Consider the following 27,805-nt stretch of genomic DNA (forward strand, 5'->3'; position numbering starts at 1 on the left):
TATATATATATATATATGTAGATATAGATATAGATATAGATATAGATATATAGATAGATATAGCAGAAATCGAAATGACAGAAATTTCTGGCCTCCTGGAACCTCTGCTCTAATGGCAGAAAGGACCAGGTCACTTCTTTATAATTCCCATCTTCACCAATATTTTCAGGCCCTGACTATGCTATAAGTAACATGTTTTCTTCCAGATTATTATATTTATTCTTGTGACTTTTTAAGAGCTGAAAGATGCAGGTAGCTAATCATCACTAGAAATCCTGTCCAATGTCCTGTAAGTACAAGAGTTTTCTAGGCCTCCTTTGTCGATGTAATAGTTTTAACCATGACATATAATAGCTGTGCCCTTGCCAAGTTTTCTTTCTATCACCATGCATGCCATTCTCAGATTCTCCCAGTCTCTTTCTCTGACAACCCCTTCAGTGATAGGCATCCCCAGAAATCTGTCCTCAACTCCCTTCTCTCTTCGCACTATCCCTTGAGGCCATTCATAACTTTACCCCATTGCCATTTTCAAGCTGTTGACTCCCAAATTCATACGTAGATCCCAGTCATCTTTTCTGCATTTCCAACATATACTTCTTATCCTCTAATCAATTTCATTAATGAAATAAAAATAATGACCAAAGCATATCATGTCCAAAGAATTTCATCTTCTTTCTTTCATGTCTCTAATTTTGTCCCTTCTTCTATGTGAGTTAAAGATACCACCCCTCAGCTAGTTCAAAACCTGTATGCCATTCTGGACTCTTCCTTCTTCCTAACTTCTTGCACATGCTTGTCCTGTTGAGTCAACCTCCTTTATGCCTCTTGTATCCATCCCTTCCCCTCCTCCCACCTCCCTTGGTTTGCGATCTCAAGCTTGGACAATCATACCAGCCTCTCAACTGGTTTTGCTATCTCATGTGCTGCCCTCCTACAGACTATCACACTTATAAATAGTGTGATCTTTCGAAATACAAATTGCATCACTTTATCTCTGCTTGAGGCCCTTTAGGGATTTACCTAATGTCTACAGAATGAATTTCAAATTCTTTATCAACACATATAATGTTCTTTATGATTTAGCTGTAGTTTACTACATTCTCAGCTTATGCTCTGCCACATTTTTTATGTTTTCTAATTCTCCAGTCATCCCAGAGAGCTCACCATTTCTTTCTCGTATCATAGTTCTCCTCCTCCATGCCTCTTTGTACACAATATCCTCTGCTTATAGCTGGCCTGTTGTCTGCTGAACTGGCATCCATAAAGACAGCCTGTGTCATCTCCTCTGGGAGGCATTCTTTGGTTTCTCTAGGCTAAATTTCAGCTCCTGTCTTGTAATATGCCACCATATTTATTATAACTGTTTACTAATTTACCCCAGCTAACTATAGTATACATGAGCATTGGGGTCCTCTTTATGCCTCTAGTATCAAGTTGAGGGGACAGCAAACTTTTTCCGTAAAGAGTCAGATAGTAAATATTTTTGCCTTGTGCACATTGTTACGATTATCTAACCCTTGCTATTGTAGCATGAAAGCAGCCACTGGCAATACATAAATGTATAGAGTGTGTGTGTGTGTGTGTGTGTGTGTGTGTGTGTGTTTTTCAGCAAAACTTTATTGACAAAAACAGGCAGCAGCCTGATGTGGTCTGTGGGTTGTAGCTTCCAACCTGTGAACTAATTCAGTGCCTAGAATACAGTGGTCACTCATTTAAGACTTCCTAAAGGAAGGGGTGGATACGACTTTACAGTTAATAAACACTTTCACAAGTGTAAATTTATTTGACCTATTTCACACACGAGCAAAAGGGAGGGTTGGAGACATTAAAAGATTTTCTTAATGTTGTATAGTTTCTAAGGGCTGAGGCTGGGACTTAAGCCTATGTCTTCTGATTCCAAATTCTTGGTTCCTTCTATTAGGTAAAAGGCCAAGATTCACAGTGGAGAAGGGAGGGACTACTTAAACAATTTACCTCTTATGACAGAAATACCCCCATGGGTTGAACCATTAACAACGGACAAGATGGTGATAGATGGGTGGTAGCCATTTTAAGTTTGGTTTTGTTTCCTATTATTCAGTGGTAATGTTACCACTCAAATGTTAAATCAAAAGATCTAAAGTAATAAGTTCACTCCTGTCTTAAAAACCTTATCTCCGAAAGCCTTCTCCAGAACAAGGATCCATCACTGGAAGGATCATTGAACCTTAGTCCCCAGCTCACAAACCTTATAAATCCTGTGCCAAGATGTCTCCTAAGTAGATGACATTTTAATGATTACTACAGGGAGTTGGGAACTATTGCTTCATCCTCACAATCAGAGTAATTAATTTTCTTAACTACCAGGCCAAATTCTGCCACGGGAGTCCAGTTGAGAAATTTCAGGCGCATAGGAAGTACATTAGCTCTTCAAAGTGATTAGGGTGCCATTTCAAATACACAAGCAAAGGAGCTATTAGGCTTCTGGCTTATTTCAAACAACTTGCAGCCCCTGTCCCTCGGGGGGGGGGAGAAAGAGAAAAAAAAATAACAATTTGCACAGGTTCCTCATTTTCCAGTAAAAATACTTACAGACTGCAAGTCGTTGGATATCAGGTATTGTGGTTGGGTGAGAGACCAAAGTGCACAGAAAAAGGGTGGAGTGCCAGAAGACAGCATAGGAAAACACAGTCTGCTCCAAAGCACACCAGAGCTGAGCATTCAGAGGCCTGACGGGAGGCAGAGTGCTGCACCAGTCATGGCTCTGAACAACCAGAGAGCAGGGCTGGGACTCCTGGGCTTTCCAGTCCGTTCTTTAGCTGGGTCTCATTTTCTCCCCCAAATATCAGAAATGCCCCCACTGTGCTGTTTTAAAGACAGGGTGGACAAATTGTTTCCTCACCATGGTTTCCTCATACAACCCTTATATTTCTAGGTCACCATCATTTGAGTTGCCTTTGACATGCTTTTGTAGAATATTTTATTTAGCATCCATGAAGACCACAGAGAAGCTTTAAATATCAGTTTACTCTCACAAAATAGCCACAGCTCAACAGTTTCGCCTTTCAGTGAGGCATTCAACTGGCATGCTTCCATGAGATTTGTCTGTTCAGCCATATCATTTTTTCACCTTGGAGTTCTACAAACAGCTGGAAGATTTTCTTAGAGTCAATGAAAAAGGGAAGATTTTTAGCTCTCCTTTCCACCTATTTTACAAAGTGCAAGTCTCCTATAAGAATGTTTATTTGCATCTAAAAATGTGAAGCCAATATACTCTTCCAAAGCTATTTTTAAAAGTCAATGAATGGCTTTATTCTGTAAGTCATCTCTGAAAGCCACACCCATGTCTCAGACATGTTGACTTTATTTGAACGACATATACCTGCATGGGAATTGAATGTTCTTTTACGTCCCCACTCCCTCAAATATTTGGGATTGTTTTGGCTTTCAAAACGCATGCCACAAAGTAAATCTGGATAGCAAGTTTAATTTAGCTCTGTATTTTGTATTTATTTTCCAAATTTTCTATAATTATATTATTTTAATCCTGGAAATAAAAATGTGGGAAAAGACTTCAGCAACAGATAGAACACCTTCCTGATAGTGATAGCAACAGGAATTCCAGAACTTCAAAAGGCCAGTGCCAATTCTAGATGGATATGCACTTGATGGGATTCCAGGAGCATTTACACTGGGGATTTGAGGCATAGGATAAGGCCCTGTGGGCTTCAAAATATCTCACTTACCAGGCTTCTACAAAGCCGCTGTGCTGTGCTGCCTGGCAGGAAACTCTCACTGTGAGAAACATTCTGATAAGTTAGACAACAAGCAAGAGAACGGTCCCTAGGAAACTACTGTGACAGGAGGCTCTGGATGAGAAGCACAGGAGGACCTGTGCCTACTTCCAACCTCCTCACGCCTGCTGAAGAGGAAGGTAGACCAGATCATCTTAGCAAGCTCCCAATTCCAAGGTGAAAAGAGCTGGATCTGAGAACGTGGGACACCATGTGAATCGGTGGATGGATGGAGGGTTAGTGATGGAATAGCTGGTCTGGGGAGTTCACACAGGGATTGGACATGGCATGGAAGCATCAAATGGTGTGTCAAACATGTGAAAACAGCCTCATTGGGACTGGGGAAACTGGCTGAGTCAGGCCAGCATAGAAACTTGTTTTGGAAAAAGATTCTGTGGTGAGATAAGGAATTTTCTGGAAGCCAGGAAATTTGACAATCCAGCCTTTGGAATTCTTCCTATATTTATTTCATTAAAAGTTATTTTATATTTCTCTCACTGCAAAAATAGTACATGTCAATGTATAATGATTATCCAGGACCTAATATGGGCTATTAAAAGGATTATTCCTTTACTCCTCATCACAGAAGTAGGTTCTGGTCTGATCTCTACTTTACAGATGATAAAATGAAAGCTCAGAGTTAAGTGGCTTATTCAAAATTACACCTCCAATAAGTGGCAGAGCCAAGACCCACATTCTCATCTGTGTAACTCCAAAGCCTGTTCTCTTTACCTGTTCTCTTAAGCTCAGTGTCTCCTTCTACACTGTTAGTAGAAGAGAAAAAGAAACACATGAGGAAAAAAACTTCCTGTAATTCAACAACTATAAGAAAGAAATAGTGACATCTCTGCAAATATCTTTACAGTCTTTTCCAGACACAAATTAAGATTACCACTCAAAAGGTACGAAGATTTGAAAGGTTTTCATTCTTGACACACATCACATGGATGGCTGTCCCAACATGTTGGTTGGTATGTCCCAATGAGCAGCATGCAGAGGACTTGATCCAATACACATCTGACAAAATGGGATTTATCCTATTTCACCAGTTTTCTATAACCTCCTCTTCCTCTTTCCCTTGTCTGCATTTGCAAAATAGAGAAAAGGGTGCACCCTTCTAAACAGTATCTCATCTTGCTTTTTTTTTTTTTTATTACTGCCAGAGAGACTATTTTCAGTTATCCAGCACTGAAAACCTCAGACTTACCCCCATGGCTGACTGGATATGGGGGACAAAGAAATGAAAGAAATAAAAACTGTGGAATTTTTCTTTGAAAAGTCTCAAGATTTGGACCATTTCTTTCCATGTGATGTTCATTACTCCAACACAACTAAAACTTTTATGTGACTCCTGGGTTCCTTTCTCCTTTTATCTCATTCACCCATGCAATTGTCTGATAGGTAGTTTCAATGGCTCTCTATTTCTTTCTTTTTTTTTTAAAGATTTTTATTGGGTAATTGGGGGGATGGGAACAGTGCTGGGGAATTGGGGGAAGGGGAACAGACAAGTTGCTGTCTTTTTGTTCTTCAGTCTAGTTGTGGAGGACGTTGCTTCACTGGCCCAAGTTGGCACCATCATTGCGCTCTTCCCTGGCGAGGCAGATCAGTCGCCGGCTTCTGGACGGCCGCTCACTGCGGCTGCTGGCCACATACGGTAGCCCATGGCAACCCACTGCCACAGGGACTGCAGCCTACGCCGTCGCCGGCGACTCATGGCAGCCCAGCTCCAGGTTGAGCTGTTGTTCAGCATCTTAGCTGTAGAGGGCAGTGTCACTGGCCCTCATATGTGGGATCCGAACAGGGGCCCTCTGGCATCCCAAGCGAGTTCTTAACCATCGCGCCACGTGGCCGCCCGGCTCTCTATTTCTTATATAAATCCTTTGCCTGGCTTCACCTCCAACTACAACCCATCAGCAAGGCAAGTAAACCTTATCTTTCCAGGTCCTACTTCCCATTAACTTCATCTTCACTTTGCCTCTCTGCCTGTCCAAAGAAGCAGTCTAAAGGAAAATGCTTTTGACACTTATATTTTATAGAGATAGAACTTACCCTCTATATGATGACTCAGAAGGTACCACAGGACCTTCCAGTGCTTAGAACTGCAATGTCAATTTGTGAAAGTAGCTATTAATAAAGTTTCCTAGTTGATGGCATTTTGAAATGCTAACTTATTCTAAATTCCTGGTCTTAAGCTATCACAGCAGAAGGATAGAACTTGACCTTGAGTTTGATCAAGAATGAGGACTCTGGACTCAGAGACTATTTAGCCTCTGCAGCCATTGTGTAATCTTATGCTTAATATAATCAAAACTCTTTTACAATTCTGTCTATGTGGTCAGAACTTGCATTCACCTTCTAGCCCAACTGTGCTGTATTAAGCTTTCTCAGTTGGTAGTTGCTCTGCTTTCAAGGGAATGTTTAACTCAGAGCTCTGCAAAAATGGAGCTCTATTCTGTTGGCTGGAGAGTACGTAGGTCAAGTGGAATTTTTGGCACTTCATTACATTCCCTGACCCTCACTAAACAAACTTCAAAATATATATATTTGCAACAATTTGGAATAAACACTACATACAAGTGTTGATGGTAGATTTTCTGAAGAACTACCAAATGCATCAAGACTAAGAAAAACATTCTAATGATTCTTTCAAACATGAATATATTTAAATTCTCGTTAAACAATCTTCTTATTTAGTCTTCTCAGGCTTTGATGACATGCCACGATTGGCTGTTTATCAAAAACTTAGCAAGAAATGCTTAACAAGATATAATCATGTGCACACACTTGTGCATAATTAAACCCAGTTTATAAATCAGTACAGGGTTGAATATGGTCACAGCACTCAAGAAAGGTTGGTGGCTAGCAAATAATGCTTCTCTGCATCTATAATGGAAAATCTTATAATGTGAATGCTGTGAAAGTGATATAATAACCTGATCTTAAATCTTAGTTAAAACATTTATTTTCATCTCTACTGAATGGAATAAAAATTCTAACAAAATTAGGAAATTAATTTGGATATAAGAAATACAATCAGGCACTAATTGTGAACACTGGGTTTGTATGGCATGAAGGTGGAGGATTCTCAAACTTCCAAAGTTTTTAATTGGATAGGTTCTCATCTGCATGTTTTATTTTTTCCAGGGGAGGATTTAGCTGGTGCTCAGTTTCTTCATCTTATAGCTGTTTTTTTCATTTGGAAAAAAAAAGGAAAAATTGAGACTGAGTAATTGATATTTCTCAAGATCTCCAAGACTAGGTATTCCACAGCATTAAAGAGTGTGCTTTTCCATTTGTTTTATGACTTTGCCCAGTTAAAGTTACTGAGATAAGCACTCCAGTATTTACTTGTAACTTGAAGCCCCTTTCATGGTGTGACTGGATCACAAGGGAAAAGAACTAAACATTTGAGGAATGTGTACCTTGTGCCAGGCATTTTATATGCATTATCTCATTTAATTCTCATAACCACAATCTATGGTTGATATTACTTAATCCAATTTTATGTGTCTGAGATCATATGCAGAGTAAAGTATAGAACAAAGATTTGACTCTGGATCTCTTTCTATTTCTTTAAAGCACAAGATCCTATTGCTAAGTCACACTGGTTTCCCACTGTAGCCAGTATGTGAAGGTGACAAGAAAAGACACTCTAGCAATAAGGGATGTTATGAATTTTGACGTAGGTTCCCCTCTGGGAGTAAAATGAGAAAGAAACTAATATGATGAATTAGATTAAAACATGTTACCTAATGCAGTGACTGGTTAAGCAAATTAGGACTATCCACACCATGGAATACTGTGTCATCGCTGGAAAAAAATCAGATAAATCTGTCTAATGAAACTGAAAGCTGTCTATGAGTTACAAAGTATTTCAGAATAATATATACTGTATGATACACTTTAACACAATAAGCAGCCATACCCACATATATTTGTATAGGCTTAGAAACAGTTCTGGAAGGATATATAAAAAAATGTAAGTTACTTTTTCTCAGCAGTCTACTGAGCCTGGAAGTGACTGGAAGGCAAATTTCACTTTTTAGTCAAATATTCTTCACTGTTGTTTAATATTTTTGTGTGTGCAATTATTTATATTATATTTACAATTAAAATTCATGTAATGAACTAGTTGAATAATCTGTAGAAATGACTTGACCCAAGGAATGGGTGATTAAGGAAACTGAACCTCGCAAAAGCAAAGATGACCAATATATTTGAAACTCTATCAGGCCTTACTATATGCATATGGTGAAAGCTTAAACCTCATCACTTTATGGTATTGAGGTCTGCCTTCTCGGAGGAAGGCGTTAACAGAGGGCAAATCAGTAACAGTCATTTCAAACTTAACTTGTCCAAAATGGAACTCTCCAGTCTGCTCTTCCTATTCAATCTTCCCCTCCTCCAGTTTTACCCATCTGCGTAGCGCTATCATTTCTCCATTTGCTCAAGCCCAAACCCTAAGAGGCACATTTGATTTCTCCTTTTCCTTCCCCACCCATCCCAGGCAGCAGCAAATCCAACCGTACCCACCTTCAGAATATCTCTTTCAGGGCACCACTCAGACCACCATTATCTCTTGCCTAGACTACTAAGGTTGTTTGTCTCTGAATAGGTCATCTTGCTTTCATTTTTGCAGTCCATTCTCCACATAGCAGCCAGAGGGATCTTTTATATTCCCTAAATTTAGCTCTACTTGTGGTTCTTCATTGTATTTACAATGCAATACAAATCTCTCACTGTGGCCCATGAAAAGCTATGTGATCTGACACCCGTCTCATATTTGTGACCCCAACTCCTACCATCAACCTCTCAGCTCACTGGGTTCTTACCATCCTGGCCTGCTTTCTGCTTTTCAGATACATCAACCTCTTTGGGTCCTCTGGGTTTTCACACTTGCATTTTTTTTTCTGCTTGGAATACCCTTAACTGTTTACATGGATGACATCTTATTAATCTGAGTTAACACTTTACGGATGAGGAAATCAAATTTCAGAAAGTTTAAGTAACTTATCTGTTATCATAGCACTTGGTACATTGCAGGGCTGGGTACAGAGCTCACATCTGAATCACCTCATGCTCTTCCCACTATACCATAAAACAAAGTAAAGATGGCCCATCCCAGGGCTCTGCTTACAGTTCTGACAATCAATCAGCAAACATCTACTTGTTGACAAAGCCAGGAAAAACAAATTCATTCAGAGGGTTTCTTCTGTAACTTCTCCTTCTTACTCTAATACATTCTCTAGCTCCTGAAGGACTTAAATCAGTGAAAAAGGAAAATCTGAGATTGATGCACTTGAAAACACTTGTCTTAGAGATTTGAAATTAAATATCGCTCATTTAAGGAATAGGTATATGACGACACAACCAGAAAGCTTTACAACTTACTTAGTTAGATGTCCAAAGAGAACTTTCATGGTGTCACGATTTGGTGGAGGGAGTTGTTGTATAAGAGACTTCATAGTTTGAATTCTTATGTTGTTGTCTTGCTTTTCTGAAAAAAATAAAAACAAAGGGGAGAACAGATGAGATTCCATAAGCACATGAAGGAATTTTCTTAAGAAAATTTTGGACTAAGGCTTAGCAGCTTAAAGTCCTACTCAGCAGCCAAAGGGAAGAGGTGTACTCAACATCGCTTCATGAAGTGTCTTCATTTTGACTCTAAATTACATCATGGTAATATGAAAGCAGCCATAGTGTGGCTCTTCCTGTTAAGATAAGTATTGAACCAGTTCTCACAGTGTTTTACCATTTTACAAGGTATGATAGGATGAATAACGAACTTGCAAAGGTGTCCATGTCCTAACTGCTGCAACCTGTAAATGTTACCTTCCACAGCAAACGGGATTTGGCACATGTGATTAAATTAGGGATTTTGAGATGGGGAGATTATGCTGGATCATCTGGGTGGGCCAAGTCTAATCACAAAGGTGGTTAAGAGGGAATCAAGAGGATCAGAGTCAAAGAGAGAAGGTGATGTGACAAAGGAAACAAAAAGAGAAATAGCTATGTGATCAAGGGCCTTGGGCCAAGGAATCAAGCCAGCCTCTAAAAACTAGAAAAGAAAGGAAATAGAACCTCCAGCAGGAACACAGGCCTGCCAATACCTTGATTCCTGCCCGGTGAAAATGATTCCCATCTTCTGACCTCCAGGAATATAAGATTATTATAAGATTTGTGTTGTATAAAGCCACTGAGTTTGTGGCAATTTGTTATAGCAGTAATAGGAAACAAACACACAAGCTCACAGATCATATATGATTCAATTACCAATATGCTATCATTTGCTTGATTTTGTAGAAGAGTAAAAGATTCTAAACAATTACTTCTATGCTATCATTTCTCCCTAACACATTTTGGTTTTGCTATAAATTAAGAAAGTGCAAAAATAAAAATTGAAAGTATAAAACCTAGTCATATACATTTAAAAAAAATAGAAAGTCTTTCAAAACTCCATGCCACATCAATTGCTTTCCTTCATTTCGTTTCTTTCTTTTTCCTTTATGGGCATGGATGGCATAATAAAAGTTGAGTTACTTAGCTAGCATACTAGGGAATTGATCAGATCAGAGTTTTAGCCTAGAATTATAATTGTTTACTGAACTTAAACACCATATGTATATTGATTTGGGTAATTTTCCTTTTTATACTTTATCTCTAACTTCTAGCGCAAAGCTCCTGATGATTCTAAAGAGGTCACCGCTGCAAAAGATAATATATAAGAGAATAATATGTAAGGTACCCACCACCCCATCTCTTCTTCCTTAGCAGACAATCCTATTATTGAGGGAATGGCAGCATATCCAGCTAAAAGAGTTCATTTCCCCAGCCTCCTTGGCAGCTGGAGTAGCCATGTGACCAAGATTGGCCAATGAAAATTAAGTCAAAGTGTTATGTAGGACTTCTGGGGAGGCCATGTACAGGGCGCTGATTTAGCTTGTTAGTCTTTTCCCCTTGCTGCTCTTTATAATGTAGACAGAACAGTTGTACCATGAGATGACCTTGAGAACTGAGGCCAAACAGAGTGGAATACACAGCTGGAGCATTAAGACTGATCCTGTCCCGTCTGTCTCTAAGTTTCTTTAGCATAAGAAAATAAGCTCTTGTGTACTAAAGCCTTTATATATGGTTCTCCGATACTAACGCCAAACACAGTTCCTAATACAACATGCTTCCTCAAGCCCAATTCATAATCACCTGTTATTAGGTATATAAACTCAATATAGTGGAGTAAGAAAGAATTAATTTAGAAACTGCCAGTTTTTTTAATACACTGCTGTAAAAAACCAAAAAAACTTTTTGTAAGGAATTAGAGAAAAATATCCTGCAGAAGATGGTATTTGGCCAAGTGAGACGGGGGGTAGTCTTCCTAGTAGAACTGTGCTTGGAAGCTTTTCTTCTTTCTCCTAAAACCACAAAGGTCTATAAATAATACCTCCCACAGTCAGAGCTTTCAAAATTGCAGTTATTCTTAGAAGAGTTCCAACATAATATGGATTGGACAACTGCAAATGAAAGAGACAAAGGGGAGAGAGAAAGAAAAACAGAAAACCCAGTTGCAACATCACAGCAGACAGCAATAATGATGCTGTCTTATCTTCCTGCCAAAATGGGAGACAGACCCCTTGAAGCTTAATGATGGTAAGACAATGTGAGGCTTCATCAGACCAGTTGGCACCTTTGGGATACCAGAAAATCAGAAAGTGGTACAGTATGCCTGGGACAGGGCTCTTAGGGATACTTGGATACCTTGTATCTATCCATCTGAAGCTAATGCCACACACCAATGGTTATATACAAAGATGCATCCCATGCTAGCAATAGAATTTACCTGAGGATTTGGTGAACCATTCAGTTCAGACAATATACATGAAATTAGAAGACATGAGAGGGGAGAAGGGGGGAGGGGAGGAGAGGAGACCTTTCTAATTTTACTGAAATCTCTGGCCATAGTAATGACCAAGTCAATGTCAGAGTCTCCAAAAAAGCGATCAATTGACATTGAGGACTGTAGCGGGACAGACGATAAGTAGGGAGTGGTCCAAATGGTTATATCCAGCAAACCTCAGTTTTGGGGAACATATGATACAGTCAAGGGTGGGTTTCAGAAGGGTTGGGGTTGCTTAATTGAAAATATTTGAATTTTCAAGGTCTCTACCATGGTGCCTGGGCAGAAACTAAAACTTATACTAAGTCTCTTTCACCACCAGGTAAAAAAATTATGAACTTCCCTAGACAGAGTCAGTTCTTCTTCTATGCTCTGTTGCCCTTAGGACATTCTATTTGTACAACATTCCACATAATATGTCCATGGCTTGAATGCCTGCTAATTTCTCCCATGAAAGTGAGAGTTTTCCTCTAAAGCTAGGCAGCTCTTATATTGGCATATAGTGGGTTAAATGAATGAAGGAAAAATAAGTGAACAAATGAAAGACATGAACATGGATTGGAATAGACAGACCTTGGTTTGAATTCTGTAACAACTTTTTATTAGTTGTGTGGTAGTGGATAGGTTTCTTACTTTCTTTGAATAGTATGTAAAAGGGCAGTGTCATGGATAAAACAAGATAGTATGTAATGTACTAGTAAAAAGTAAGTACTCTATAAATGTTCACCCATTTTCTCCTCCCCTCACCTTTTTTTGAGGCCCATGCTGGGTCTGGTTCAACTTTCATTTTCAGCAATAATTATATTATCTGGCTGCAGTGAGCATTCAAAATACTTGAACTGAGTCAGTGCCAATTGGTGACAATGCACTTGCTATGGTAGGCTGACATTTCACAATACTCAGTACTTTGTGATAGGCTGAGAGGCTGATGATCTCATTAGTGAGCAGGTCAGTTACATATAAGAATCTTTATAAAAGTATCTGGTGGTTTCCATGTCTGCTTGTAGGAAACGTCCTACATGAAGAGTATTTATAGAAAACAAAATTTTTTTTTCTTTCTCTACTTTCATCCACACTTGAGGAACTGGACAATTGAATAGTGGTATATACATGTTTATGGCTAAGTTATACATACATGGAGGGGGAACTAGACAATGGCTTAGGGATGGCTGAGATATCAGTAAGGAGGAGTGATTTATTTTTCTTACAATATCATCAGAACAAAACCTTTGAAAAGTTTATAGGAAAGCAGTGGTTTCCCATTCAAATAAATACCACACCCACTCTTCCATAGCTTGCAAAATCAGGAAATAACACAAACACTTCTAAGTGGAGGAAGATCTAAAAATACAATTGGAAACATTAAAATCGAAATGACACCTTTTCAGATCTGGTTTATTGATGTGTCATATTAGAAACTGGAATCTGCATACATAATACAGGAGTGGTTAATGAGCTAAGATTCATACATGGCTTACTGAAGATGTGTCAACTGTCTTCAATTGATTCAGTGAGCATCTGAAAGACAGCATTTTCTATTAATATTTCTCCTTGAGCATATGGTTTCTCACTACTGTGAAGTATTGAGAGTTTTGAGAAGATTTGAGATATCTCTGACTTTCTTACGTTATGACTAAAGGGGAAAAAAAGGAACTTTTTCTACATGGAGAATTTGAGAAACTCTTAGGTGAACTGTATACTAAGAGACTTATACAAAAATCTTTCCAATAATAATAAATTCTATAATTCGTTCCCCTTTCACTCCTGTTTGCTCCTACCTTCATTCTCTAATGGCTTATTTTGTATCTACTCTATGCTCTTTCACAATTCCATTTTAGCTCCCCACCCATGTCCTAAAAGCCTTTCCAAACTCTAAGCTGTGAACCCACAACTGCATATAATACTTTTTGTAGGACTTTATTTGGGCCATCCAATAGTGAAAAAAAGTTATGCAAAATATACATAATGCGCATGTATACATTAAAATAGTAAACTGTTTCTTACTGATGCCTACTCCTCACCCTCCTGGCCCCATATTCTCAAACCACACCTAACTCTGTTGTAAATGAGCTACTTCAGAAACAAGTCCAGGCTACTCAGAGAAGTAACATCTCCTGCATGATGTGAAATAGCCTTTAATGTTATAAGAATGTGGCTTTATAGTTTTTCCCTGATTCATGGTTTCGAGGACACATTTTTTAAAAATATGGTTTGCGATAGTTACATTTGCATTTATCTGCATGAAATGTTGCTACTAAAACAAGGACATTTACAACCGAATGCCTTTTTGCAAAGAGATAAGATAAAGTTACACAACGATGGAAAGAGTTCTGTGCTGTGCAGAACCCTGGACCTGATGACCCCTGGACACTTCTGGCCTTATCGTCCATGCATTTATTATTCTTAACTTATTTATAGCCACATGTTGAATCATATTTCAAAATTAAGTCTGCTTTGTTATATAGGTCCACCCAGAGGAAGAAAAGACCCAATTCTCTCAGTAACCAGTATATCAGGAGCACTTTACATTCTATTTATCTGTGATTTGTAAAGGACAACTGTACTCCTTTGTCTTAAGGAGGTCAGCAGTACCACAGCTGTTCTGCTTCGGAAAGTTATTCTGGAATGTATAATGCATCCTGTATGAAAAAAAAATGGCAGTCACTTACATGTCAGGGCTATATTTGGAAGAAAGCAGTTTAGTTTCTATCCGGTTTATACTTTTTATATCATGACCATTTCAGAATTTAGTTAGAGACTATCCTGGTTTACAGGATGAATGAATATCTTCAGAAAACGTTTTATGTGTTCCACATACCCTGCGACTGCTTACAAATCTTTTAGGATATGCCTTTTTTTTTTAAGGTTTTATTGGAAAATTGGGGGAGGGGAACAGACAAGTTGATGTCCTTTTGTTCTTCAGTCTAATTGTGGAGGACGTCGCTTCACTGGCCTATGTTGGTATTATCATTGCGCTCTTCCCGGGTGAGGCAGTCGCTTGCTGGCTACTGGACGGCTGCTCACGGCAACTCACGGCAGCTCACGAAAGCTCATGCCCATTGCCGGCCAGTCCCACTACAGCCTACGCCATAGCCAGTGACTCACAGCAGCCCAGCTCCAGGTCGAGCTGTTGTTCACCATCTTAGCTGTAGAGGGCGCAGCGTCACTGGCCCTCATGTGGGATCCAAACCGGGGCCCTGCTGCTCAGAGCTGGAGTCCCAAGTCAACTCCTAACCAAGGCGCCACTTGGCTGGCCCTAGGATATACATTTTAATTATAAACCTTGAGTTGGGTGTTGAGGAGTCATACAAGGCATGCCAACATCTGCTTGATAAATTCCTTTAAATAAATTACATTTACTTTAGGGAGAGACATTCTCAGGGCAAATTCAAGACTTACACATGGATACAAATAGATACATACTTCAAACTCATGTTATATGTAAAAGAAGCAATGTATTGTGGAGGTGTCTAAAAGAGCTAGGTTCGAATTCTTGCTCTGCTGTATTATTTGGGGCAAGTTGCTTGAACTGCTTATGCTTCCAGTTACTTACCTAAAATTACCCCAAACCCATATGCATATCTCATAACATTGTTAGTAGAATTAAATCTTTCAGTGCATATAAATGCACGTATAGTAAGTGCTCATTAAATGTAAGTCCCCTTGTTGTTAAAATCTTTCTTTTGAATCATCCTTTCTATCAGCCCCGAACCATGATTACTCATAGTTCAAGGCTGTTTCCAAAATCCCTGAAGCCACAAATTTTACTCTTTAGTACTCTTTCCTAAAAATAGGAACAGCCCACAGTATGTGGCACTTTTATAAATACATAGACTGTTGCCCATAATAAAAGAGTGTTTGATTATAATCATAAGTAGATACAGTGTATCATAAATAGACGTGTCATTGTATCATAAACAATGGCCTTCAGGCTAACCTGTGGTTGGCCATTTGCACTTTTTCAAGATTCTGTGCCCTTCTTAACCTCCTCCAAACTGGAAAAGCCATGCTTTATATTTAATGAAAAGGAAGGCATGTTCTCAATGCCTGCAATACCTGGTACATTTGACATTAGGTGTTGAGAATCTACGTCAAAATAGTTCAGCTTGACAACAGAGGTATGTAACTTGTAGCAGGAACTGAATCTACTTGACTCACATAAGACCTCTTTCTTTTTCTGGTGGGGATCATTTGAGAATTAGACCTAATCACCTCACTGGCACACCAGACTTCTCTTGAATTCAGTTTCTCTTTCCAAGACATGTTAATATTTTGTCTGACTCTTGAATAAAGAAGCCCCTTTAAGAAGAATTTTAAAAATGGAATTAACTACAGCTAATAAATGTCAGTAACAAACATGCTTTGGCCATTGGATTGCCATACGTCCATGGATGCCTTGACCTGTGAGGAAAACTTTAGCATACCAGCCAGTTTAGCATCATTTCCAGAGGCCATTTCTGGTCCTTGTTCTGGAGGAGTTAGGCCAACTCAGAGCATGCTGTTAGGAGCAAACCTAATCTTAAATGTAATCTCTATTTCTTTCCGCTTCCAATCCTACTCTCTGGCAATAAACGATTCAAAAACGATTAAAAAGAAAATAAATTTATCTATTTCTTAAATTATTTAAAAAGTATTAAACACATATGTGAGGCCTGACAATTAAGTTCGTGAACTTGTTGCAAAAATGTTGCTAACCTTTTTTGGTATCAGAGAGATTATTCATTATGAATTTGTAGCAACTGGACAAAGTGTTAACCAGATTTACTATTTGAAAGTGCTGAAATGGCTGCGTGAAAAAGTTAGACGACATGAACTTTTCGTCAACGATTTGTGGCTCTTGCATCATGACAATGCACAAGCTTACAGGACACTGTCTGTAAGGGAGTTTTTAGCCAGTAAACACATAACTGTATTGAAACACCCTCCCTACTCACCTGATCTGGTCCCCAATGACTTCTTTCTTTACCAGAAGATAAAGGAAATATTGAAAGGAAGACATTTTGATGACATTTAGGACATCAAGGGTAATACGATGACAGCTCTGATGGCCTTCCCAGAAAGAAGGGTGGACTTTGAAGGGTAGACTAGACACTGACGTGGGTGCACAACTTCCCAAGGGGAGTACTTCGAAGGTGATTGTAGTGATATTCAGCAATGAGGTATGTAGCACTTTTTCTAGAATGAGTTTGTGAACTTAAGTGTCAGACCTTGTATATGTATACATGGTTGAAGAAAACAAATATATGAAGCCCTATGTTCAACCTTTGTCAGAGACAAAGCTGGCCCCTATCTTCTGTCATTTTACCAACCAGAGGGGCAGGTAAAATAGGAACTATGTGTAAGAGATGTTTAAATTTAAGACCTATCATAATATAAGTATCAGTGAAGTTTATATCTTTCTTCTGACTGAAGGGATCCTCTAAGATGATCCTTAAATTCAAAAGCTTCTGAGGTGTCAGCTCATTATACCAAAAATAAAGTAAAAAAAATGAGAAATGCAATGAACAATAAATCAACTAATGTACAATTTTATTTAATCAATTTCAGAAGACCTTTAAATTATTATTCCTAGCTTTTTTATACATCCCCAAATGCATTCAGGAAAGTAATAAAATCACCTTTTCTTTTTCATGTAACTGTATCTATGTTATTCTAGGTGCACCGAGGGCAAGTATTCAAGTTTTAGGATCTCAGTAACTTTAGAAAAATGGTATTGCTTTGGTGTAATCAACTTGAGGATGATAACGTTTCCTAAAATTCACCAACCTGACTTCCTCAATTTTGCAACAATGTCCCCTCTTTGCCTGAATTGAAGGGTAAAGCAATGGCTGACACTTCTGCAGCAATCTTTACAGGAAAAGCATGATGGTATTGTCCTCCATAGAATTTCTTGTTTTCCAAGTAATTTTGGAGGTGTCATGGTGGCCAAGTACATTTCTGTAACTTACAAATGATACTAATTAATCCTCAGGCAATAGTTTGTACTGAGAAAATAAAGCTCACCAGTTTAGTTCTTTGAAATTCAGTTCTCCTGTGAGAATTTCCATTAAACTATATTTATTCATACATAACTAGTTTTACAAGCTTTCTTAAAAAAAAAAAAAACAAGGTTTACCATTTTGGGCCATTTTACATCTTTCTTATCATAAATGAGCATTTTTAAAAAAATACTCAAGTAGCTATTTATATTAAGCATTATCTTTGTACATTTTCATAAGGGTGGAAACCCTACAAATACATTTCTAGATATGAAGTTTTTAATATAAGCATCTATCTCTTTCCATTGGTAAACAAATTAAATTTATAAGAGATTTAGAAAATCTCACTTGAAAACAACTAGAACCTGTCATGCAATTAAGACAAATGCTAACTAAGATATATTTTCCCCTGTCTTTTGGGTTAAAAACATTTTTTTTTTACAGGAAGCACATTAAACTTTATCCATACCCATTTATTTTGAACAAAAGGCCTCTGAAGAGAAGATAATGGTTAGCATGGTGAACAGTTTTCCTGGCCAGTTCATTTGACATGGCCACACAGTGACACTGAGAGCAAAAGAAAGTTAATACTACAAACATCAAAACCCCTTAAGAAACAAGAGAATAATTTTATGATTCAGCTTTTTTTTTTTTTAATTGTGAGACTATTGTAAAAGAAGAAAAACAGGCAACATGTGGCAACTTTAGTCAGCATTTCTGAACTGGGAATGATAAACACCTTTGCCTGGCTCTGGCATTTATCAGGACTGAGATATTATTACCACATAGAGTCACAGCATGGTTACTGTTATCATCGGAAAAAAGAGCCAGCTAATCTTAATGGTTTGTAAAGCCGTTACCTGCACTGGTCTGACATTTATCATGATCATTTTACCACATGGGTCCTACATAGCAAAGGTCTTTTATCTGGAAGGGACATCACTATGAATTATTATTTGCAGCTAGGTAGAAAATTGTATGTTGTAGATACCTTTTCTCATTATAAATCACATAGTCACATTTCACCATTTCCCCCAGAAAGCTGCTGAGCCCATGTTTTTTGCCACAGCTTGCTTTCCTCTCTCCCTCTCTCTCTCTTTCTTTATAGTTTCTTGAAAATATTAGCCATTTTTTTCATTAACATTCTTAATATAACTTTGGAAGAACTGCATATATGGTAGGTGAACATACAGACACACTTTCATTATAGTTAAGGGACATTCCTCTATATTCTGTAGACTGCACAGTACTTTAAAAATTGAAGTTGATAAACTGTCCGCTTTTTTTTTTTTTTAATGCTTATTCTCTCTTCTGTCTTGGTGGTCAGACTTTTCTCTGTTCTTGACCTTGTCAATAGGATATTTACCAGCAGATCAGACAAAATTTCTGATGTTTGATTTGAAATACTCAAAACACTTATGCCATTTCTTGCCTGAAAGCCTTAGCTTGGAAATATGCTCTTATGAGGAGTAAAATATAGTTTTATTTTTTTAGATTGTGAGATTTTGTTTTTGTTTTTCTTTCAGACTCTGTTTTAGTGAGTTACAGTGAAGTAGAAGTTTTCTTCAAGAAATTTGTTTTAAAAATTGCCTAGGTTGTATTCCTAACTATCTATGTCCTAATGACATACATTAATATATAGTATAGGAGAAATAAGGATATTATAAGGTATGATGTTTTAGAATCATGGGACCAAGTCAATCAAGTGAAATGCATTAATTTGACAATGGAAAATTACAATGAAAAGCCCAAGTTGTTTACCAGGGGGAAGAAATGAACAAATACTCTCTTTTAAAAAGATTGAGACAACTAATCTTCTGAAAGAGATATTTATATATTTTCTTCTTTCTCAAGTGTTCCATTAGGAAAAAACAAGCCAGAAATTCTGCACTTTTATAATAAAGAGGGAGGAGAATTCTGTGCCATTTTTGCATTTAGGAAGAAATGTGCAAGAAGAATGTGACAATTTAAGCAAATCAAGATTGTTTCAAATGGATCACAAACGGGACTTTGTGGGCTATTTTATACTAGCGTGTGAAGCAAACAGTAAATTTGAAAGGAGGATTTTCTCAATGGTCTAGTTCTGATGTGTTTTCCCATTTCTTTGTGTTTTTAAAAGGGGTTTGGATGTGGTGTTTAATATCGCTTCGACTCTTTTGCAAATGAGGTCTGGAGAAATATTCACACATGAAGGAAAGCTGATGTGCTGTAATGCTGACAGCAGCTGGGGGGATATGAATGGAGAAACCAGATTCCCAAGCCTGGATTTAGCAAAAATAAACACCTATCATTCCATTAAAAAAACTTTACCATTATAAATGTTTCTGGGCATCAATAGCAAACCACTCTTCCTCTGAAGCAGCCAATATTTTTCTCACATCACTCCATTATATGGGGGTGGGTGTTAAATACTTTAACCTGCCATGCAGTATTTTGCAGTGATGCGCATTAGTTTGCCTACCTTGTTACATTTAGTTTCATATTAATTATTGTATTATTACAAATTCCTTTCAAAGGAAACAGTTTCTGTTTCAGAGACTTGTGAGACATGCTTGGATAAATTTGGGGCCAAGGGTGGGGTGCGGAGTGTTGGTGAAGGAGGTCATTTGTGACATTAACTGGCACTTTTACTGCTCAAAAGGTCTTGTACACACTTTGGTTGGGTCATCTCAAATTTCATTGTAAAGAGGTGGCCCAATATTCCAACCCACTGCCTTACCAATCGAACAAAAGGCTACACTGATTTAAAACAAACAACCAAACCCTTTTCTTTTTAAATCCAGAATGACTCTTTTGTTCTACTTTAACACCATCCTGCCATGATTGTCCCCCAAATACTGTAACCTGGGAGCATTTACAATAATTAGTGAGGGGCTTTGCTGCTTGGATTTGCCTCCTTTTCTGGGGGAACTGGGTAAATTGTTGAGTGCTAATGAAAGTGGGAGACTTCTAGCAGTGGTTGGAGCCAGGCACAGCGCGGGCAGACGCTGTAAGCTTCCCACTGTGCTGCAGTGCGCGCCTCCCCGCTGTTATGTTTACCATAGTTTTAATGTCTGCGAGAAATTCCTGATGCAACCAAATTATGTTATGCCCTCTTGTTTGTCTAACCCCACCTCATCCCCCAACTGAGTGGATTCCTGTTGCCCCTGCCTATTACAGAAAGCTCCTTCTCAACTTTGTGGCCATCTTATCTCTCAGCTCTTGCCATGAGAGCCCAGCTGCTTTGCAGCCATGTCTGGAGAATCATACGCCGTCTATCTACAAGTTTCGGGAGAATCACACAAACACACACACACACACACACACACACACACACACACATACCTTACTCTATTTATGCCGAGTACTAACAGATATCCTCCTCTCTACTGTATTTGAATGTCATTGGAGGTAATCTTAAAGCACCAAATTTAATCATCCAGCATTGACAGTGCTAGCTTAAAATGCAAATGTGTTTGGTGAAATGCACTGTGTCTTTAAAGAAATCTATTGAAAAACCTCAAGCCATCACTGCAAGCTAAATAATGTATTCTAAGATAAAAACAACTAATCTGTGATTTGAGTTGATTTATCCTTTTCTTAAAAATGAATATCTCAAAGAAAATGACCATTCCATTATATTATAAATTGATGAATTCACCAAGTGTGAGGTACAGTGAAGTTTTTAATGAATATTCATACAACTCTTTCAATCCATTAACAGGACTTAAGACAATGAGGATACAACTCATCCCATTTAGATAGTGGGGGAAAAGTGGAATTAATAGCATAAACAGCACTTGAAAAAGTTTAACTTTAATGTATCAAACTCCAAGTGCCAGAGTTTGAGGAAAATAACCAATAATAGCCATTTTTTACATATTTGATGGGACTGATTATGCAATGTGCAACTCTAAATGGCTTATAGCACATTGTAGCATGGTTCCATCCCATTGGCTACAGTAGGGTGCAGGCAGATGGATGACAGTGACAGGGAGAGAAGTGCTTTTGCTTAGCCGTGCGTTAAGATGCCATCCAGAAGCTCTGTGCACTGCAGACACTTCATTAGGATGCCAGGATAATGGTAAACTACCACTCAGAGTGACACCCCATTTCCTGCTTACTGAGCGCTCCAACCTCGGCAGATGTCAACAATCTCACAGTGCTACAGAGCAGACCTAACTTTCCAGCCACTTTGACTCCAATTTTTTCCTCCTAACAGTGCCATACATTATGTGCAATATGTAATGGCAAACACCTCACCGAAAACAAAATCTGCCCTGTTCGTTATAACTGGAGGGCTGAAAAATTTCCCCCCCTTTTCAAAGATGAGGGACAGTGAGTTGGGCAAGAGAATATGTCCATTCCCTATTCTGACCTCAAAATTTCTCCTTGTGATTTCCATTTGCTAATCAGTTCAAAGTGTTAATTGTGTGGTGAACTCTGATTAATAGTAGTTAAACTCTGATAACGGGAGATGTGACTGTGTCTTTTAATTAATGCCCGTTCCAAAGGTAAGAGATTGTGGAATTCTTTTGTTAAAGATTTTAGACTTAGTTTCGGCATGGTTCTTAGTTGTCTGCCAAGAAAAGGCTGACTTGAGCATCTGGATGATATTTCCTCTGCAAATGTATAACTTGGGGCCATTTGCACACCTCCTTCCCAGTAACTCAAGCCAATAGAAACTTTTTTTCTTATGGTGTCAAGTACAAAATTCTTTTTATAAAGAACCAAGGTGTAGTTTAGATAATGAAAAAATAAAACCCCCAAATGGAAAAATATTTTGAAGTGTATCATTACGATAAATGGTTTATTTGCATTTTATGATTCTAAGCATCTTAGAAGCTCACAGAGGATGGCAGTACTAAAAATAAATATACTTCTCTCAGGCCTGATACCATTTCCAGGTAAAGATGCAAATGCAAAGAAGAAGTCATAGGCAGAGGTCACACTCCAAGGGAGAATTTGAATGCAAACTTTCAATGTGACGACTTCTAAAAAGAGGTGATACAAATCTTGACTTTTGGTTTAAAATAACTCCTGGTTGGCAACACCTAACCACCTCTTGGAACTTGTCAATAAATATGCTTGAAGACAAAGAAAATAGACTAGAGTTCTTAAAATAAACAGGGACTGACAGTCAACATGATGACAAAAAGTTAAGAGTTATTTCCTTCAATACAGATTGAACTTAATTGAAAAATGCCAGTGGTGAGACCAGCTGTGCTACTGAACTATTGAACCAGAAAGCCTGCCTTTCTCAAAGCAGATAGAAATATCCTTATCTTTCTTCAAGTGTATGATTTCAGAATCAAAGACTCAAGGTCTATGCCTACCTGGAATGCTGGGCAACACTCTCTTTCCTATGCAACTAATATATATATATATATATATATATATATATATATATATATATATATATATATATATATATATTTAGTAGTGTGAATGCTTCCTCCTTCCTTCCTCACCAATCTTTCCCCCTTCTAATTGTAGATGGTTATTTTCCTCTTTCGCCTGCAATAATTTAGGGATAGAAATGTTCATAAAATAACCTAGGATATTGTTAGAGGAAGGCAGAAAGATGTCCTGATAATGACACAGATCACCATAAGAACTGTAGTCCCATGTGTAAAACACCGGAGGGGTGGAGACTGGCAAAATTCTATCAGGAGTAAACTCTTGGAATTCTAATGTTTTGTGTATTTCATCTTTTAGAGTGCCAGTGAGTTAAGGAATATGGTGGGAGAAAATTTGATGACAGGGTAGTAGGGCTATAAGATATTAACTATGCTAGATAAAAATAAATATAAGAGCTGTGATTATCACTGTGTCACCTGGTATAGCTCCAGAAGAAGAATTAGACTAGAACTGAAGCAGAAGGTAAAAGGCAATATACATAGAATGTTAGATACATTTCCACCTTTTGAGATGAGTAAATGTAACAAAATTTTCAACAATGTATTGCCTATGAAAAAACTCATTTCAGGTAAGAGAACAATGATCAGAAGTACAGAAATCTTATAATGACCATAAGCCAACTAGGAAACAATTTAGCATCCTCAGTAGAATTTGAAAAACCAAGAAGCCTAATGAAATGGATTAACAAGCCATGAGGGGCAAACAGAGTAAGATGAAAAGGTACTAGGATAAGATGATAAGGAATAACTAGATGGCGAAGAAGACAGTGTGAAAACTAAAATGGCAAAACAAAATTAAATTTGCGTTAAAGGCCAAATTGTCATTGCAGAAAAATTAGGTCAGTGATAGATGACAAACAAGAGATACTTCCCCAGAATGTGGAAACTAAACAATGATAAGAAGGAGACATGCTAGAAGTCAAAGAATTGAAAGATTATCTACAATTTATAAGTATCCTTGAGGAAACCAGAACATTTGAAAACTATGTAATAATCAAGGGCAAAATCGAACTTCTGTGAGTGAAAAAAATATATATCAGTACTAAAAATAATAGCTAGGTTCTAGGAAAACATCATTGAGTACATACATTATTTTGATATATTTTGACAAAAATTTGGAATGATAAAGATCAAGCACTACCCTACAAATATTCGAAAAAAATAAGATTAAATAAGTAAACAGCCAGACTTTCCTAAGACTTAGTTCACTAAGTTCTAAAGTGAAACAAAGCAGTATCTACTGTTTATAGAGCGTGGGGGAGTGGATTGTGGCCCCCAAATTGTGTGCACTTAAATTATCTTTTGCATGGTAAGACAACAGAAAGATATTCTCATCTATTAAAAGATTTATAGTGCACTGCTTTCTTTGAACGTTTACTTGAAGGCTTATATAAGACCACCAAGTGATGAAGCAAAATTTGTAACTCAAGAAGAGACATTACGAACAAAACCAAGTATCCGCTTTACTTATTTAGACCCAACCTTACGTGGCCCCATTGGATTATCTCTCTCTGCCTTCCATTTCAGTCTCAGTACCAGGGAATGATTTTCTTGGAGTCCATTCTTCTCAGTTCAGGTGAAAGCTCTTAGGATACACGATGACCATTTAAAACAATGACTGGTACTATTCAGTTCTGGCATTTACTAGCAAAGAGCATTATTGAAACATTGCATTGGTGAGATGCTAAACAAGTTCTCTCTTCCCCTCTTAAAAATGAAAGCTTCAGAGAACAACAGTAGAATATTTACTCCCATTGATTGCTAAGAATCTTTGGTAAGAATGTTTTATTTCTATAATAATTGTGTTGAGAAAAACTGAGTTGGGGATGATTAAAGGATAAAGACTAAAAAATCAAGCAATGATACATGTATATAAATTTCCTAAGTTATATAAGTTTTAAAATTAAGTAGGCTAGGGAACAAAAATGCAGCACAAACAGGTCAAAAGGGAATATCCCCAAAATATGGTGATGAAATGTAGAGTGATTTTTTTCTTCTTTCTACTTTTCTGTTCAAGTTAGCTTTAAGAAATATTTATTATTTTTGTAATCTGTTAATAGAGACAACTTAAAGTACATTTGTACAATTGCTATATACCATATAATTATAGCTTTGCTAAGAAGTTAATTAAAAAGACTGTTAGAGGGCCGGCCGAGTGGCGTGTTGGTTAGGAGTTGGCTTGGGACGCCAGCTCTGAGCAACAGGGCCTGGGTTTGGATCCCACATGAGGGCCAGTGATGCTGCTCCCTCCACAGCTAAGATGCTGAACAACAGCTCCACCTGGAGCTGGGCTGCCGTGAGTTGACGGCAATGGTGTAGGCTGCAGTGGGACTGGCTGGCAGCTGGCGTGTGCTTTCGTGAGCTGCCATGAGTCGCCGTGAGTGGCTGTCCAATGGCCGGCAAGCGACTGCCTCACCTGGGAAGAGCGCAATGATAATACCAACATGGGCCAGTGAAGCAATGTCCTCCACAACTAGACTGAAGAACAAAAGGACAGCAACTTGTCTGTTCCCTTTTCCGGATTCCCCAATGCTGTTCCCCTCCCCCAATTCCCCAATAAAATCTTAAAAAAAAAAAAGACTACTAGAAAATGTATCAAAATATTAACCATGATAAGTTATCTTTGAGTAATAGGATTATGGATGATTTTCTTCCATTTTCAAAATGTAATTTCCAGATTTTCTATAATGAGTATATAATGTGTTATTTTAATAATAAAAATAATTCTCTGTGTTTGGTACAGATGACAACCTTTAGTTGTTCTATGCTACAGAAAAATAAACTATTTTTACAGATCAAACCATTTCTAGGAAAATAATATACTAGGCTTTTCTTTAGGTATTTTTGTTGCAGTTAATATTTTGTTTAGTGAATATATTCCAGAATCAAGAAACCAAAGTCAGGGTTTGACACTTTTTTCTTAAGGGTGAAAATATTAGGTGTAGGGTACTGTCAGGGAGAGTGCAGGAGACATAAAATGCCACAGGACCACATATCTGCAACCTGAAGAAAGACCAAGTATCTTTCACTGCCATGTACATAAACATATTCTAACTCCATATTCTAAATCTTGATTCTTCCTCGATCAAATCTTTTCTTAGGGAATTATATTGCCTATTGAACTGAACCTTTGAAATATGAAAAATAAAATCTATAAACACAACATTAGTTCATGGATGAGACTGTATGGTAATATTTCTAAGTAAAAAAATAGGCTGCTTTTCACCTTATATTGAAACACACATTTTATTCCAATACTTACCTAAGTCATATCAATTTCTCTTCTATTTGGAAACTACATTTGTTAATGCTTTATCTACTTGTATAGAAGTGTTGAGAAATGAGGGAGTATCCAGATAATTTACATCCTTAAACTTTACTTTTGCCTCAATTTTTCTTTGCATGTTAGCTGCCCAATTAATAACTTTTTGTGAAATTATCCAGATAATTGACTCAGTTCTTCAGTTTACCTTCTATGCACAGTGAGCTGACAAATTATTCTTTAGAATTAGCATCAGTAGTCAGCTCCCAGTTCTACTAAGCAGAAACACAAGGAACCCAAAATTAAATATTCCAAACACAGAAGCTAGGCAAACAAAAATTAATTTTTTTGGTTTAAATTGTATTCACAATTGGTGTTTGATTTATATGGACCTCACATTTGGGATGGTAGAAAGTAAATGTATTTGGAATACTTAAGAGAGTTCCCTGTTGGTTAATCTTAGAAATGTCTTCTGATTCTTTTCTGTTCTCCCTATGACCAAATAAATATATTTAAGCATATGTAATTAGCCATGAGATTCAAAGTGAATTGGGATGGGGGATGGGGGTGTGTGGTGGGGGTGGGGGGAGGGCAAAGTCAGCCTCCATACTGATAAGTATCATTTCCAAGATAAAATATTTTCCAAAACCATCATTTAGTTTTCTCTTTTAAGGGATATAAAAAGAATATCAATCTCCAACAATTGGCTAGAAATGTAAGCAATATGGAGAATGTTTTAAATTGAATTAGACTAAAAAGTAAATTTGCACATATTGCAATGGGATTCCTTAAAGAGGTTGGAAGTGATTGCTATAGTAAGGGACTGATGCTTTGCAAAAGGTTTCCTGTTCTTTCTAAAACCAATTTCTGGCTGAATTTAAAAAGAGAATAACGTTATTTTCTCATATAATCAAGCAATGGCCCTTTTCACTTGGTAGACATATTCCAGGACTTTAGAAATAAAAAAAAAAAAACAGCCAAAAAACAATAAAAGATGCAAATGTTATTCTTTTTCAGCTAACATAATTTTTTTTTTTAAGTAAACATCAGCTCCTCAAGGGAGATTTCGATTTGAAGACTGTTTATTATATCATTTGAATAGGACTAGACCTGGCCTTTTGACTTTGAACCACTACCAAATTTCAGGCTGTGAGGAAATTGTTCTACATTTCCTGACAAATTGAGTTAAGCAGACATTAAGTGGGCTTTAAGAAAACAAATGGCCATCTTTATCACAGGTGGACACTGATGGCTTAATGGGGCCTGGGCTGATTGTATCACTTCTAATGGCTTGACGGGAAGCATTAGGGTTTTTGCATAAAGAACTGGCATTGCGAACCCTGCTAACACAGACCTGTCAAGCGCTCTGTATCCCTTTGTGCACGGAAGCAGATGTTTGTATGTATACTATGAACTGGCATTAGAGCAAGCGACAGATGCCTGTATGAATGCCAGGTTTGTGAATTTTTACAGCAGGAGCATGCTCTGAGGAAGTGCAGCCC

General features: G+C 37.7%; 1 protein-coding gene across 2 annotated transcripts in view; it reads right to left on the reverse strand.

Annotated features, from left to right (window-relative positions):
• ARHGAP15 (Rho GTPase activating protein 15) overlaps nt 1-27,805 on the reverse strand; it is a 652,765-nt gene that overhangs the window by 54,959 nt on the left and 570,001 nt on the right. For both annotated transcript variants that reach the window (XM_019625987.1, XM_019625988.1), the window contains one exon: nt 9,165-9,270. In XM_019625987.1, the coding sequence (XP_019481532.1) occupies nt 9,165-9,270 (106 nt within the window). The remainder of the gene's footprint in view (nt 1-9,164; nt 9,271-27,805) is intronic.

This window comes from Hipposideros armiger, unplaced genomic scaffold, assembly GCF_001890085.2.
Source record: "Hipposideros armiger isolate ML-2016 unplaced genomic scaffold, ASM189008v1 scaffold_649, whole genome shotgun sequence".
NCBI lineage: Eukaryota > Metazoa > Chordata > Mammalia > Chiroptera > Hipposideridae > Hipposideros > Hipposideros armiger.